The sequence below is a fragment of the Micropterus salmoides genome, unplaced genomic scaffold, assembly GCF_014851395.1.
Source record: "Micropterus salmoides isolate LMB-PRFRI ecotype aquatic unplaced genomic scaffold, ASM1485139v1 Ms_hic_scaffold_22, whole genome shotgun sequence".
Lineage (NCBI taxonomy): Eukaryota > Metazoa > Chordata > Actinopteri > Centrarchiformes > Centrarchidae > Micropterus > Micropterus salmoides.
The window spans coordinates 7,609,796-7,626,926 of record NW_024041373.1 but is presented as its reverse complement, the minus strand read 5'-3'; the positions used below and the strand labels follow the sequence as shown (position 1 = coordinate 7,626,926).

General features: G+C 41.0%; 2 protein-coding genes across 2 annotated transcripts; one reads left to right on the top strand and one right to left on the bottom strand.

The window, feature by feature from the left end:
* The first annotated feature begins 2,845 nt into the window (after nucleotides 1-2,845).
* Nucleotides 2,846-8,438, top strand: polr1b (RNA polymerase I subunit B). Its single transcript, XM_038737485.1, has 15 exons — nucleotides 2,846-3,022; nucleotides 3,515-3,682; nucleotides 3,763-3,909; nucleotides 4,009-4,141; nucleotides 4,256-4,392; nucleotides 4,577-4,800; nucleotides 4,885-5,056; nucleotides 5,367-5,538; nucleotides 5,631-5,912; nucleotides 6,019-6,152; nucleotides 6,246-6,416; nucleotides 6,553-6,709; nucleotides 6,835-7,031; nucleotides 7,105-7,355; nucleotides 7,556-8,438. Exons 1-15 carry the CDS (start codon nucleotides 2,846-2,848, stop codon nucleotides 8,436-8,438), a joined length of 3,405 nt encoding a protein of 1,134 aa, XP_038593413.1.
* A 173-nt stretch (nucleotides 8,439-8,611) lies between these two features.
* LOC119917265 (N-acetylneuraminic acid phosphatase) lies at nucleotides 8,612-11,878 on the bottom strand. Its single transcript, XM_038737486.1, has 2 exons — nucleotides 11,732-11,878; nucleotides 8,612-10,025 (listed from the first exon to the last, which is right to left on the bottom strand). The coding sequence occupies exons 1-2, from the start codon at nucleotides 11,819-11,821 to the stop codon at nucleotides 9,384-9,386; spliced, it is 732 nt and encodes a 243-aa protein (XP_038593414.1). The 5' UTR covers nucleotides 11,822-11,878; the 3' UTR covers nucleotides 8,612-9,383.
* Between the last annotated feature and the right edge of the window lie 5,253 nt (nucleotides 11,879-17,131).

Below are 17,131 nucleotides of genomic sequence, written 5' to 3'. Positions count from 1 at the left end.
GGTCAAAGCCCCCGTGCCGCTCAGTAGTGGGATCGCGCCTGTGAATAGACGCTGTAGTGCAGCCTGAGTAATACAGCGGGACCCAGTCTTTTTACACTCTTCAACAATCAGCTGGGACAACACGCACCGTCAACGACAAGCTCTTTATGTCCTATAGCTGCTTCATTATCTTCTTGTTTCCGTCACAAAGCAGCTGTTTGTTTGTCCTGCACCGCCTCCTCCTGGAGGAGAGGAGCAATGACCATCAATCACAGCAGTCAGTGCAGCGACACAGATACAGAAACTAACAGGAGTTTATTTCAGTGGTTCAGTGAAGTTGATTGAGAGGAGAAATTCAGACTTACAGAACATCAGGACAAACATTTAACACAGTCAATAACATTTATCTTTGTTGTCCACTAAAATAATTCACCATGTTAGGGAGGCCTATGCAACATTCTAAGTCTCATTAACCAAAGTGTCGATGTATACAGGATTTCCACTTTTCTCAGTATCTGTCAGGTAGTCTAAATGTAATTTATTTAAATCTTTGTATCATTTTCATATATATTAAGCACATACATTAATGGCAGAGATGGGGACTCGAGGTGAGGACTCGTGAACAATGTTTATTTTTTAATAATTAGTAACCTGTGGTGAGTGAACATGTTTACCTCAGCATTGGCCATCTAACGTTAGCTTGCTTCTTGCTTCAGCTACGACCTATGGGAGGTTTGCTCTGACTGTAGTTCGTTTTGAAAAGATGAATGAGCGTTTGTTTACTTTCCAAACTTGTTGATTAACGTAATTATTTACGTCCCGCTGGCTGTCATCACCCATAGGCCTACAGTCTATGCCATCACCTTAATTAATTATTGCCGTTGGCTGGAAAGAGGTTACAGGTTTATTGTTGATCATGTAGCCTTACAGTTTAATTTAGTTATAACATTACACTGGTTTGAGAGTCTGCAGGGTGTGTTGACTTACAGTAGTTTAAGCTGTCATTGATTGCATTGCACATTGTGCTCTGTAAGTTAAAAACAGGTTACAGCTTTATTGTTGACCATTTGACTTTACAGTTTTATTTGGTTAACGTTACACTGGGTTTAAGAGTCTGGTTTTCTGATGGGCACCAACTGATGCATGATTGTGTCCCTCTTTAAGTACAGAGCACACAGCAGAAATAGATGGTAGTTTCATTATTTGCCCTCACACCCCATTGCTGAGCAATGCAGAAATATGAATAAAACATATTTTCCCACATATAACATACAGTTTAAGCATATAATATAGTATAGCATAAATGTGAAGAGTAGCCTATTTAATATAGCATATAATGTAATATAAATAATATAGCCCAGCTTCTTAAACAAACTCACTTTAATCGTTTGAAATTTAGTCTATTTTCCAACAATTTATTGGAAAAAAATAACAAGAAAACATTTTAATTAAAAGTATAATTCCAAAGTCATTATATCAATCCAAACTTAAATCCATTTTAATAAATGAATGTTACAGCAAAACTAAATATTTATAATATTATTTCAACTTTATAACCACACCAACAAATGGAAAATCACTGTGTAAACAACTGCTTATTATGTTATAATGGATTGAGCTTCAATGATTCAAATGTGATTCATTATCAACTAATTGTAGGTGCATTCTGATGTACATGTCAGTGCTTTTATATGAAGGGCCATTTTATTTATGTAGCACATTTTATTCAAGGCAAATGCCTCTTGTGCTCAAAAGACAAAAATATTGTTAGTCACTGGATTTGCACTAGGAAAAATACTGCCCTTTAACTTGCTCGAAGGGAATCACCCATATGTGCTTGACCTCCTCCTAAATTTTCAGCTTATCAAAGAAGGAGGAAAAGAAGTCTTTTGTCTCAAGAAATCAAGGTATCAATATCAACACCTGTCAAAACAGCACAGATTCATATGAAAGGAAAGGCTATGTTTAAATGTGTAACTATGCTCTGAACCACAATCTTCACCATGTAAGGATGAACAGGGCACTGAAAGAACCTCTGCAGTGTCCCTTGAAGAAAAAGTGCCACTTGCACAAAATGCACTATACATAATACAATTATACTAAAACATGTTTTTAGTATAATATTTTCTAGATAAAAATATTTCTTGTCATTCTTTCACAGGATTCTTTGAGCCACTTCTTGTACAGTGACTCCAGCCATTTCTCTCTGCAAATAAAATAAAAAAATATTTTCAAATATTGTCATTTCTCTAAAGCAAAGAATGCTACGGCCCCTTCTATTGCATGTCTGTCTATCCTGGGAGAGGGATCCCTCCTCTGTTGCTCTTCCTGAGGTTTCTTCCATTTTTTCCCCTGGTAAAAGGGTTTTTATCTGAATCGAGGGTCTAAGGACAGAGGGTGTCCTGTTCTGTACAGATTGTAAAGAACCTTGAGACAAATTTGTTATATTGGGATGTATAAATAAAATTGACTAGAAAAAGATGCATTGTCATAATTGGACCGAGAAGGGACTTTTGCATGCTTGTTCAAGTCTTGCAACAGTCACAAAAGCTTACTAAATATCATTTGCAGAGTGCTAATATCATCAGCGCATGTCAGATGGTGTGGAAGCATCTACCTGGAACAATATCATGAGTTTGAAACTGAATATACGGAAGATTTCACCCATGATGGAATGAAAAGCCTACTGGAGAACCGGCCATTACAGGAGATGGCTATAACCACAAGGTGGCAGTAGTCCAACAACATAGATGCCACAAAGCCTCTGCGAAGAAGAAGAAGAAGACTTCCTGTGGCAGAGGGATGTACCTCCTGTGTCACCATGCACATGTGGTAAACAAGCATATGTATCGCTGGGAGTGCGAGCATGGACTTTTCAGAAAAGTGGAGTAATTTGCCCAAAGGTCCGAGTCTAAAGAATCTGACAGAGGGAGGTTTTGGCGTCCTGAAGGAGGGTCAGCATGCTGCTGTTCAGGATTTGACAAAAGCTCACATCGAGTCGTTTGACCAGGCTGTCACTGAAGGACTCAGCCGCGTTGTGCAGGTCAGTTTAACTTTGTTCACAAAGATGTGAACTCATTACTCTTTTGAGATGTAGTAAAATTATCTGTCACTTTAGGCTTGTATATTGAAGTGACACCCAGCCAAGTCAAGTAAATGTTAGCTTTTTGTACGTACAAATCGTTTTAGCCAGATTTGCTTGAAACGTTCTCTAATTGTCTGTAATGTATTTATGACGTCTGTTGGAAAAGCTAATACATAATAACTAGACTTTGAAATGATCTATCATCCTCAAAAACCGAAACTCTTGAACTAAAATGTAATTCTAACAATATGAAATCTAATATTGTGAATAATAAGTAAAAACAACTCTCAAACAAGTGAGCTGTGATTTGGATTGCTAGGTTACTAAGTTAGCTTCAAGTGTCCCTGCGTGAAGTGTTTGTGTTTACCTTCTTTTAGTACCTCTAATGCTAAGTCTTTCTGTTCTTAAAGTTTCTCATTTTCTCGTTTTGTGGTGACTTGTCTTTCTCAGTCCATCCCCCCCTTGGAGTTCACAGTTAAAAATGACAGAATCAGCCTTGTGTTTGTTGAAGCCACCATCTACAACCCAGTGGTCGCCAAAGGCAGCATCTGCCAGGATATGAAGGTGTTTCCGGCAGAGTGCAGGGGAAGAAGATGTTCATACAAAGGAAAGATAGTGGTAAGTCTCAGACGTAAGGCAGCGCTGCACTAAATGATAGACCAAAAGTCATTCCTTTAATTGGTTGTGTTTCATCTCAGGCAGACGTCAGCTGGTCAATCAACGGAGTTCCCAAAGGCATCATCAAACAGTCCCTGGGTCAGCTGCCAATCATGGTGAAGTCCAAGCTGTGTAACCTGCATGGCATGTCCCCCAAAGAGCTTGTTGAACACCATGAAGAAGCAGAGGCAAGACACACATTTTAAATATTTGCAAGATGAACAGAAATTCATTACATGCATCTTTATTAATGAAGAAAGTACCAACTTGCTGTTTAACATCAACAGGAAATGGGAGGTTATTTCATTGTGAATGGAATTGAAAAGGTTATCCGTATGCTGATAATGCCAAGGAGGAACTATCCCATTGCCATGTCAAGACCTAAGTGGAAGAGCAGGGGCCAGGGATACACTCAGTATGGTAAATATAACCTTTTAGATCATCTGCAAAACACAGGCACAGTGTAATAATAGTCTAGGCTCAACAATTAAAGCTGCATATCTTTCAAAAATGGATGTCATCATCTTTTCCCAGGTATTTCTATGCGTTGTGTGAAGGAAGAGCACACAGCCATCAACATGAACTTGCATTATCTGGAAAACGGGACTGTGATGCTGAACTTTATCTACCAGAAAGAGCTCTTCTTCCTTCCACTAGGCTTTGCGCTCAAGGTAATAATCAGGGTTGATGTATTTTAGAAAGTTAAGTTAAAGTTACGTAGCACTTATTATTATGTGAAAAGAGCGACGAGATGGAAATAGAACTGAATATCTTGGAAAAATATAATAAAATACAAGGTTTTAAACTCTCTTCTATTCTGTTAATACAGCTCGTTTTCTCTGTACTGTCCTCCAGGCTCTAGTGGACTTCACAGACTTCCAGATCTACCAGGAGTTGATCAAGGGCCGAGAGGACAATTCCTTCTACAAGAGCTGTGCATCTGAGATGCTGCGCATTGTCATGGAGGAGGGCTGCACCACCCGCAGCAAGGTGCTTAATTACCTCGGAGAGCGCTTCAGGGTCAAGATGAACCTTCCTGAGTGGTATACAAACGAGCAGTGTGCCAACTTCCTGATAGAGTAAGTTTCAGTGACTTTATAGAGTTTTTTTTGTTTGTTTGTTTGGTACATTTATCTAAATGAGTTGTGTTCTGTTTTCACCAGGGAGTGCATCTGTATCCACCTAAAATCAGACATGGAGAAGTTCTACCTGCTGTGTCTGATGACCAGGAAGCTATTCACGTTTGCTAAGCAGGAGTGCATGGAGGAAAACCCTGACAGCATTATGTGTCAGGAAGTGCTGACTCCCGGTCAGCTTTACCTCATGTTTTTGAAGGTAAGGTCATGAAATGATTTGAATGAGTACTGAGTGATATATGTCCTTTTAGTGGCCTCAGGTGATGAAAGGAACTGACAGTCTGCACACCAATGTGTAAATGTGTAAAAAATCTGTGAGACTTTAAAGCCAGAAATATTAACACTTGGGAGCAAATCATTGGCACTGATCAGCAGTTTTACCGCATCTCTACAGAAATGTTATTTTCTTCAAAGAGACATTAAATCTCAGTGGAAGTACACCAAAGTAAACCTTTATTTTTCTTAGAATTATTGAGCTGTAGATTTAACAGCTACAACATCCTCAACAGGAGAGACTGGCTGCCTGGTTGACGTCTGTGAAGCTCTCCTTTGACAAGAGAGGCAGCAAACTGGGTGGAGCATGGAGTGCTGAAAAGATGATGAAGCTATTCAACATGGGCACTGATCTGACCAAACCCTTTGAATACCTGCTGGCCACTGGGAACCTCAACTCCAGAACAGGTGTGGCCATATGAGTGGAGAATGAGTACATGTTATGGTGTGAAAATGTAGCTCGTCCATTGAATAAGCATCTTTTTCGCCTCTGTCCGCAGGTCTTGGCATGCTGCAGAACACAGGCCTGTGTGTGGTAGCTGACAAGCTCAACTTCATCCGCTACCTGTCCCACTTCCGCTGTGTGCACAGAGGAGCAGCATTCGCCAAGATGAGGACCACTTCTGTTCGTAAGCTGCTGCCTGAGTCCTGGGGCTTCCTGTGTCCCGTCCACACTCCAGACGGAGAGCCTTGTGGACTCATGAACCACATGACGGCCAGCTGTGAGATTGTTGCACAATCCTTGCCCACCATAACCCTGCCTGCTCTGCTCTGCTCCCTTGGTGAGTGATCACTTCAGTCAGCAGTTATGGTTAAAATGGGATTTCTGACACAAATGTTAAAGTTCATGTCAGTGGGCTAAGATGTTTTCTGTCTCTGGTGCCTAAGGTGTTACTCCAGTGGATGGATCTCCTGGCCATGCCTTTTCAGACTGCTACCCTGTGGTCCTTGATGGGGCAGTCGTTGGCTGGGTGGAGACTGAATTAGCCCCAGTTGTGGTTGATTCAATGCGCAGGTTCAAGGTATGTCAACTGCATTAGATACAAAATCAAATGGCTGTACTTTATTAAATTACATTATTTATAAAAACTGACATTGCAAACGAATACTTTCAGGTGCTGAAAGAGAAGAAGATCCCTCCCTGGACTGAGATAGTTCTGGTTCCAAAAACGGGCAAGGCCAGCTTGTACCCAGGCCTGTTCCTCTTCACAACACCCTGTCGTATGGTGCGGCCTGTACGCAACTTAGCTCTTGGCAAGCAGGAGTTGATTGGCACCTTTGAACAAGTATGTGTAAACTATGATTTCCAACTGTGCTGTGGTGGTTGTGTTAGCCCAATGCCTAAAGCACACAACTGGAAAGGTTGATTTGTTTTGCTTATTTGTTAATTTTATGTAATCCTCTTTGTCTATCTTGCTGCAGCTTTACATCAATGTGGGCATCTTGGAGGATGAGATTGAGCCAGGAGTGACCACACACCAGGAGCTCTTCCCTCACAGTATGCTCAGTGTGGTGGCTAATTTCATCCCCTACTCAGACCACAACCAGAGTCCTAGGAACATGTACCAGTGTCAGATGGGTAAGTCTGTGACCACTGGTTAACATGTATTAATGTATTAAAGGCCTTCACGAGCTGCTGTATAGCCTTTCTCTTGTAAAGTCATGAAGTGGCTTTATCAGATACTAAACCTACACTCTTTGCAGGTAAACAGACTATGGGTTTCCCCCTGCACTCATTCATGGATCGCTCTGATAACAAGCTGTACCGGCTCCAGACCCCTCAGAGCCCACTGGTCAGGCCCTATATGTACGACCACTACAACCTGGACAACTACCCCAGTGGCACCAACGCCATCGTGGCTGTCATATCCTACACAGGCTATGACATGGAAGATGCCATGGTGAGTGAAACACAGTAGTTAATAATCCCTGGTAGAAGTAAAGTGAAATCCTGACACACTTTGTTCTTGTTAGATTGTGAACAAGTCATCCTGGGAGAGAGGCTTCGCCCACGGAACTATCTACAAGACTGAGCTGGTGGACCTGGCAGACAAGGTGAAGGGTGAAGACGGCGTTGTGTTTGGGACCAAGCCAGGTGACCCTAAAATAAATGATAAACTGGATGCTGATGGACTACCACACATTGGATCAACACTTCAGTATGGAGACCCCTTCTACAGCTATATCAACCTCAACACTGGCCAGACCTTCATCAACTTCTACAAGTAGGTGGCAACATTTGTGTGGTCATGTTTTTTTTTTTTTATCAGTTCACTAAAGGTAATGCCACTTTCAAATAAGGAAATAATGATTGGACTTCTAGAATTATCTCCATATACAGAAAAACAAATGATTCAATGCTAATTAAATTCAACATGAAATTCAAATGACAACAAGTAATGTGTTTTTCCCTGTTTTCTCCTAGGAGCCAAGAGGCCTGCGTTGTCGACAACATAAAGATCTGCAGCAACGACACTGGCTCAGGCCGGTTTAAACGTGTCTGCATCACTGTACGAGTGCCACGAAACCCCACCATTGGTGACAAGTTTGCCAGTCGCCACGGTCAGAAGGGCATCCTGAGCCGCCTTTGGCCGGCCGAGGACATGCCCTTCACAGAGAGCGGCATGAGTCCCGACATCCTCTTCAACCCCCACGGCTTCCCGTCCCGCATGACCATCGGGATGCTAATTGAGAGCATGGCCGGCAAGTCCGGCGCCCTGCACGGCCTGAGCCACGACGCCACACCCTTCACCTTCTCAGAGGAGAGCTCTGCGCTGGAATACTTTGGTGAAATGCTTCGGGCCGGTGGCTACAACTACTACGGCACGGAGCGGCTCTACAGTGGTCTGAGCGGTCAGGAGCTAGAGGCCGACATCTTCATCGGGGTCGTCTACTACCAGAGGCTACGTCACATGGTCTCCGACAAGTTTCAGGTGAGGACCACGGGAGCACGAGACAAGGTGACCAACCAGCCAGTGGGAGGGAGGAACATCCAGGGAGGCATCCGTTTCGGAGAGATGGAGCGAGACGCCCTGCTGGCCCACGGCTCGTCATTCCTGCTTCATGATCGCCTCTTCAACTGCTCTGACCGTTCAGTGGCTCAGGTGTGTGTTGACTGTGGCAGCCTGCTCTCCCCTCTGTTAGAAAAACCACCACCCTTCTGGTCGGCCATGCGCCACCGTAAGACTGTCTGCACTCTGTGCGGTAAAAGTGACTCTATTGACTCAGTGTCTGTTCCTTATGTCTTCCGCTACTTTGTAGCCGAGCTCGCAGCAATGAACATCAAAGTCAAATTAGACGTTAAATAATTTTTGCAGGACAACCAGTAAAGATACGCGCCTTAAATGTGACAGGCTACAAATCAAAAGAAAGTGTCTATTATGAAATTGCTCTCTGTGTGTTTTATGAAAATGGGTCTTTTTATTCTATGAAGCTGCTAGAAATAACCATGCCAAAGGAAACAAACTGTAAAGCCATGATGTGTCAAAATAGCCAAGTGCTTGGTAAGTTTATCTCCTTTTGTCAAAAGTGTTATTTTAGTCAAGACTTGAAGAAAAAAACAAGTAGCAGCATATGATGGAACGAATGTGTTCTGTCAACATCTGTTAAGGAGTGTACAGAGAACTCAAAGGTCTTTTTGTAGTCATTCTGAGCATTGAATAAAAATTAAGGGCTGTACCAAGAATTCAAATCCTTTACTCAGGTACCAACTCCATAACAAATAATAGTCCTACTTTATAATCTGATCTGATAGAACAAAAATATCAGCAAAATGTATGTGAGAAAGTAAACTCATTCTGCAGAAAGTTGGCCCCTGTGGAATCAAGTCATAAGTAACATTTTTCTGTTATTGTTTGGTAGTCGTGGAGATTTTAAGCTTTTTAAATATTTCATGTTTGAAAAATGTGGGATGTTTTGTTTTTTTTAAGGTCATGGGGTAAAAAAAAAAAAAAGAGTAGTAGTTCCCTCTTAAATGTAGTGTAGAAGTCTAAAGAAGCAGAAAATGTATATATTCAGAATACTCAAGTACAGCTATTTCAATATTATACCTATACTGACTGAACTTGACTATGGACTCCACGTAATGACACTTTGTTGGTGTGTAAAACGCCAAGCGGAATGCATAAAACAAGTAAAAAATACCTTTGTTGAAAGCTGAAAAAAGATCATGAAATTCATCTTTTAACATATCCATAATTTAAAAATTCTGAACAAAACCCCACATCATTCACTTGTTTCACACACACTTGTCCTCATTTCAGTTGTGCCAGAATATCTGGCAGGTCCAGCACAGTAGAGATAGTGTAGTCTGGTTTCACTGAACCATCGGGCACTGCACCTCCTGCCCTTCTGATCCAAACTGTAGCCCGTACTCCCGCATTACAGCCCCCCTGAATATCTGTGTCCAGAGAGTCTCCCACCATAACACAGTCCTGGGCCTCCACCTTCAGCATGTCGAAACACAATGTGAAGATGGAGAGGAATGGTTTCTCCTCCGTGTGTTCTCCCCCAATCACGACGGCGTCAAAGAACTCCTCACATCTGACTGCATCCACTTTCTCTCTCTGGGTCTGAGCATCCCCGTTGGTCAGCAGCAACAGCTTGTATCTCCCACGCAGTTGTTTCAAGAGGTTGCATATTTCAGGGGACAGACTGAGAACCTCCAGCCGACTATTTTTCCACAAGTAGTAGCACTGAGCTGCCAGCGAAGGTGGGGAACAACTGCCCACAGCCTCCTGGATGCTCTTCTCCCAGTGACCCACACGGACCTCATCAATGGATCTGCCAGCTGAGGGGTCAAAACTCTCATGGTAAAGCTTCTGCTTGAAGTTTTCACAAATGCTGCTCACTGTCTCGTCATCAAGGGCCAGTGTGGTCTTCAAAAGTTCACTGGTCTGCAAGGTTCAAGCAGATAGACTCATAAAATTAAAACATGAATATATAATTAAGCAATAAAGTAGTAGAGAAGAGTAGAAGTGCAATACATCAGTCAGTGGTGGGAGAAGCACAGTTGCAGGCAGCACTGAGGACACTTACTTTGGTGAATGTGGGCACTTCAACAACCTGTTACTATATTTAAATATAAATCTTTGGTCAAAATGTCAGATCTTGTAAAAAACAATGGTCACATATTTAATTAAAGACAAATATTAACAATGTACACTACATGTATATGCGCATTTCTTCACATCCCTGCAATGGGGAACACATTTAGCTACTTTACTACTGGGTTGTTTAATCTATAGCATTACACCAGAATTTATAAGCATATTTTTGCAGGTAGAATATTTATCTGCAAAAACAAAGCAAACAATGGCTGTTAATTAAAAGTAGTGGAATAAAAGCACAACATTTCTCTCTGAACTGTTAAAGTATCGTCATGGGTGGCACCAAAAGTTCACACTTAAAAGGCTCTGCACACACAGGTGCATTAGGTAGTAGGTAGTTTATCCTGGCTGAGTGCACCTTTGTTCAGTGTGGGTCAGAGCTCTGCTGGGAATTATTTGAACTCGCTGAACTCCATGTGCTAATCTTAATGATCAAGGTGCGAGTTGCCCCACCCAAACAGGTGAAACGAGTGAGGGAGACAGATGGGCCCTTTTCACATCTCACAGTATGAAAAGCACAGCTGTAAATAATAAAAATAATCATTACAATAATAAAAGAGAATGGTGCCTTCATTCAAATTAGTTGCCTTAGATTCAGGGTCCCGTTGTTGTGCATGCTGGATGACTGTCACACTGTCAGCAATACAGCAATGTAACATAATGCTCCATTAGAAGTGAAGTAGTTATATCAGCAAAATGTACTTAAAGTATGAGAAGTAAAATGATGTATTAGGCATATACTATCAGGTATTATTATGTATCAAATGACTGTTATTATTATAACTGATGCATAACATGTAAGAAGCATTTTAATGTTGTAGCTGGTGGAGGTGGAGCTAATATTAATATGCAAAGTAACAATAGCTATCAGAGAAATGCAGTGGAGTAAAACACTATTTGTCTCAGAAATGAAGGAGGCAATGTAGAGAAGTACCTCCATTTGTACACAATACTTGAGTAAATATACTTTTCACCACTGCAGGGCTGGGAAGCCATCAATAATCAATTAGTAGTATCAGTGCTTATCCTGCTATCACAAGTCATCAAATATCTTCTATGAAAATGGCAAAGCAATCACAGTGTGCACATGCCCACACAGTCCTGAGAGGAGGCGTGGATGGACCGTGTGGGCTTCAGTAGAACAGTATGGACTTCACCAACCCACTCCAACATTGGCAACAGCAACACACCATTGTAAAAATTCAAAGTTTTTTTATTGTTGTCCGCTCCCAGTGACTATGAACGCGACTCAGCCAATCAGAAGTGAAACCGGCGGCAGTACCCAATCCGTTCACAACACCTAATGAAGCTTAATGATCGCTTAACACAGCCATTAAAACAACTGACTTAAATACACTGAATGACAATATTGTCACCAGTAAAGTTAGTAGACATCCCTTTAATTGAGTTCATTGAACCCTTAGGTTGAGCTGACGTTACACATCTGGAAGTAAACTTTAAATGGTACATGAGCAAAATCCAGACTTTATCACCTTTTGTAACGCCACTCCACCTGCCCGACTTGTTTCAATGAGCGTGTTGTCCAAGTCAAACAACACTGCCTTCACAGCTTTACCGTCCATTGCCGGAGCACACTGTTATCCTGAGGCTACACCAAAATACTCGTTGTCCTTTAATTGCGGAAGTGCTGCCGGGTGAAGTGCATGATGGGAGTTGTAGTTGTAAAATATGTAGAGTACTTGCAAATGTCATCCTCTAGAGAGCGCCAATGAATAAAAAAAGAGTTTAAATCTTTGCCAGCAGTTCCTAAGATCCACAATGAGCTGAGGTAGCGCTGATCTCAGCTGTTCCAGTAATATTAAATCATCAGAAAAATAAATACAAATAAATTAGTAAAAGATACTACAGATAGAAATAAAAAACTACAAATAGGCCTATTATTTTAAAATAAATATACAAAGATATACAAAACCTCCCCATATTCTAAGGTTACTGTAGAATCAGTAGGGTACATGTTATTGATTTATTATATAGGATATATTTATCTAAATTATAAGAGTACAATAAAATAATCAAAATAAATGTACAGCGGACTACCAGCACACAACACACTAATACTCAAACATATTAAAGCAATTCTTTTTGTTAGCAGAAATGACCAAAATGGAGCGCCTTGCTTTATTGGACGGCATCACTGTACTGTGTTTCAGACACCACACACCATTTCCCATTATGGACAAGTAGAGACACGTTTTCCTTTTGGTGGTGACTGAACTGTGGCCAGAGCCTGCATTTATATCACACTGCAAAATTATTTTTAGAAAGGCAAAAATTTCAAATGTGAAGGAATCATGTCATCGCTTATGCCCTACGTGACTCTTGACCACGCATATTGACAATTTAAACACATACTCCGTGACACACATTCTTTCAAAATCAAAACATACCACATTTCTTATGCAACCTGTCCCTTAACTCGCTCTCTTATCTGGCAATGGGCCAGAGGTTCACACGCAACAGTGTGAAGCCCTGTTGCTCACCCAAACCCAGAAACCCATCAGAAATTACAACAATCCTTTCTCACATTACCTGAGAGTATTCTGATTGCTGCTCGGGTGCTTGTGTCTTTAAGAGAAACCTGACCTAATTATTTCAATTACCTTGGACATAAAATGCCAAAGATAAACTATAAATCAACAAATGGTGTGAGAGAGGACTAACCTGCTATTATCTATGAGAACAAACAACACCTGCCGCTTGCATGCGAAGGAGGAATATGCTTGTTTAAATGACAGACGTGTAGCAAATGAACTCAAAACCTTTTCTTTTTATTACCCTTAAGCTTAAAAAGGGAAGAGAAACATAAACAGTGGATGTGTGAAGAGCGAACTTACAAGTGTAAAGATGGAATTTCCCCTCTCATGTGAAGGAATGGAAGCAAATGACTTCCCTTACACGCCGTGTGTGACACTTCCAAGAAAGTGGAGGCATCTGAGGGGTCGGTGAGACCTGGTGTATTTGTCTGCACGACACTGTTTCTTTTTTTATCTATGTGGGTGGCCGTGGCTGCACATAGTCACACGCTATCTCTCAGCTGGGCACGAATCCCCAGCAAAGACCAATTTTTAAGGGTGTCACTCCACCAAGCAGCCTCTCCAGAGCAGGAAGATAACAGTTGAGCTGCCTTATTTTTTAGCCAACATCACCGATTTTTGTTATTATTGTTTTTGTGATTTGTTATTGTGACCTAGCCAGAGGCATTGCATAAAATGTTGGACCCTGCACATAGGCATTCTCCCTCTCCTCCTCACCCTCTTTATACTCTTTCCTTCCAAGTCCATCGTTGCCACTCTTGACCGGGAGACACCAAATTCATTATCTACAATAACTGATCAGCTCTAAAATATTGAACATTCTTCTGATCTTAAAAGATTTTGGTTCAAATATGCCTCCAATGCTGCTGCGATAGACAGGAGAGTGATAACTGGAACTCAACTGTCCTTTCTTTATCAAGTTGCTCCCATCAAGCCTTCGATCTGATGTAGAGACAAACACACACATAGACGTGAGATTTTATCGAGGCTAGGGGAATGTATGAACTACAGTCTAAAAAGAGAAACACTGTTGTGCCTAATGGCACTTGTCATGGTAACAAGGGGAGGCTGGAAACCTGCACGTACACACAAACAAAAACAGCAATATCTGGGGCAGGACGGTGCCTCTTCAGGCGGTTATGCAACGCTCTCCATGATCAAGGAGCGATATACTTTTATGCAAAGCTTATATAAATCCTATGATGGGGCCTTCAGCACATACAGATCAGTATGATTATGAAATTGCCAATCAATCATTTTGTATCTTCTGTCAATGGTGGCAATAAATCTACAGCAACATAAATTGGCCATTTTCTTATTGGGCTTTTTTGGACACTTTGCAACATTCGAGTGTGGATGCGCTGTGTTCCTATTGAAAAGACAGGACCTCCCATTGTTGTCTGGCGGGCTGCCCAGGCTTCCAGTAGCCCCTGTCTGTGTGCTGATGCACCTGAGTTCTCCTGACCAGCCACTGAACCAGCGCAGCACCAGGGAGGGAGACAAACTATGTGTGGTTACTGGTGTATAGCCCTGAGAGCCTGGACCATGAAAGATCATCCAATCCCAGGACACAGAGCAGTAAAACAATGAATTAAATGAAAATACACACACAAACTAAAAACAAAGAAGGAAAACGTTGAAATTAAAAGTGCCACAAAGACAAATGTTGAATATGTTTGAGAAGAACCATTCTCAGTTTATCTTGGTGATGAAATTATTTTTTCATATTCATTTTTTCATCTTGTTAGTTAATTCCCCATGTCATCCTGTCGTCTAAATATGTGGGGAAGGCATTTCTATAAAATTTTGAAAAATAACATTTGTGTAATGTATAGCCATTCAATGTTAAACAGAAGTAATTTTAAAAAATGGAACACGGAAGAAAGATCAGACAAATCCCACATTTCTGAAGAATCATGTCCCTACTGCTTCACTTTATACAAAACTGCTATTGACTCCCAAACTGATACATATTGATTGACATTCCTGAATGATCACTCCCTTCATTGTAACTCCAGTTTCTGCTTCAGCAGGAAACAAATCACATCGTCATCAGGATGTGAAAATGCACTCCATGACTTTAATTTGTGTTGCAACAATCCGAGCAGTTCTCTGGCACTGCTCTGTTGGCATGTCACTGACACTAATTATAATGTCACATTTTTACAAGAGAGGTGGTTGTAAACAAAAGTAATCTGACAGAAATGTCTGTTAAAGATACAATAAATTACTATATAAAATACTATATCAGTGACAGTGTTTTTGCTTTTATAGCTTAAAAAGCAATATTATCTGTTGTCAGCACACTTATCAACTTTTTGTCCTTTTTTATGTATTGCCTGGTGATACAAATTGGACGCATTTTAGGATGATAAAATGGAAGGACTGAGAGATAATAGGTGTGTGAATCAGCAATACACAGGGATTGAAGAGACTGTTTGAGGATGACTTTCTTTTTGAGCAGACTCATCATAAGGTATGAGTAGCCATGGAGTAAATCCACATGAGTGTGTATGCGCGTGTAATGGAGCACCGCTTAACCCGAGGGGCTGTACTACACGTTCTGCATTATGTCACTGTATCCCAAAGGTGCAATTTTCAGGCTGATTGGACAAGGACGAGATGGGACAGGCTGAGACAGGTGACTGGACAAGGTGTATCAGAGGCTTTGATGCTTCACAAAAGGCAAACCACAACACAGACACAACTTGGTGTTACCACACTACTGTAGACCAAAAAGCAATGCAATCAAAACATATTATATGTCAGGTTTTTGATCCAGCATGGTTATATCGATACCAAGGTACACTTAAATGTCTACAGTCTAGTTTTTATAGTTTTGATCAATATGATGGCTGAAATGCTCCACCCTGCACTACACACTGTAAAAGACCCAAGAATACAGTGGGTTCACCTGAGGCTGAAAGAAAAGGTAAAGTTGAATTTTAATTCAATACCAGAACCTCAGTTGACTTAGTGGAAAACAAGTGACAACTGAATTTTGTAAACAAATCTGCAGCCACTTCCCTGTTTGATTTTGAAACTCTGACGTCATGAGTTTGTGCACAACAGTTGCCTTGGAAAAACCCTGGAGGGAAATTTAGAAAGTGGGGGAGTTTCAACAAACTGACAACAGCATTGCCCCATCAAGTAAATAAATAAAGATTATTATTATTAAGTGGCAGATGATTCACCTGCAGTCATCTGAATGATCTGTCATTTGAAGTTGCACAGCAAATCTCACAAAATTTCCAAGATACATGGTCTAGATTGGTGTTCCCAACCTTGGGTTTGGGACCCCCAAAGGGATCACAAGACAAATTTGAGGGGTCACAAGATGATTAATAAGATACAAACCCATCTACCTTGGTAATGCTTTAATTTATGGGACTGTTATTTCTAATAAGCTTTTGCTTTCCTTTTCCTGGAAAGAATTTTGTAAAATAAAACAACACCGTTTCTTTTTTTTATGTGGGTGGCTGCACATAGTCACACGCTATCTCTCAGCTGGGCACGAATCCCCAGCAAAGGCCAATTATGTAATCAAGCATTGATTACAAGGGAAATAGAGACCATGTTAAAGGGCTGTTATTTTAATTAGCTCAGTTAAAGGTAAACACATTTTAAGTCAAGTGAATATTTCACTATATAAATATATTTAATAATTAGAATTTTATGTATGTTGCATCAGTTGTCTGTATACAAATTGCTCATTTTTATATGTTCAGCTGACTAAAAGAATTTAGGTTATGCTAGCTAAGCAATAAAAGTAATTGTCTGACCTTTTGGGAAATACGCTTATTCACCTTATTGCCAAGAGTTGAGGTGAGACGTCTTTGTGCTAAATATGAGGCTACCATGATGCCCATTCACTTAGGTTAGCATAAAGACTGAAAACCAAAGGAAACAGCTTGGCCGGCTCTCTCTTACTGAAACTAAGTCTGCCTACCTGCACCTCTTTAACTCACAAATAAACACGTTATATCTTGTTTGTTTATTTCGTACCAAAACCAAAGTGTAAAAATCTTCATGAAATGCCAGACGATTTCTTGTAACTTCCAGGACCTGTTGTGATTGTGAGGTTGCCAGGCACCCAGCAGAAACTAAAGGAAGTTATTAAGCCTTTCCAACAAATCCTTCCACAACCCCCCCCCCCCCCCCCCCCCTCCCCCCCCGCCAACACCCCAATGTGCTGTCATAAGTCGGTTCTTGTATGAATTAAAACAAACAAGATACAACGTGTTAATAACGAGCTATAGAGATGCTGGTAGACAAATTTCTTTCACCTCCGGACAAAGGCAGGCTAGCTGTTTCCCCCTGTTTCCAGTCTTTACGCCA

Coding starts and splice junctions, on each gene's coding strand:
- polr1b (XM_038737485.1), top strand. CDS start 2,846: ATGGACTTTTCAGAAAAGTGGAGTAATTTGCCCAAAGGTCCGAGTCTA. Junction 4,142..4,255: donor CCAGGGATACACTCAGTATG/GTAAATATAACC, acceptor ATCTTTTCCCAG/GTATTTCTATGCGTTGTGTG. Junction 5,539..5,630: donor GAACCTCAACTCCAGAACAG/GTGTGGCCATAT, acceptor CTCTGTCCGCAG/GTCTTGGCATGCTGCAGAAC.
- LOC119917265 (XM_038737486.1), bottom strand. CDS start 11,821: ATGGACGGTAAAGCTGTGAAGGCAGTGTTGTTTGACTTGGACAACACG. Junction 10,026..11,731: donor GTGGAGTGGCGTTACAAAAG/GTGATAAAGTCT, acceptor TGAACCTTGCAG/ACCAGTGAACTTTTGAAGAC.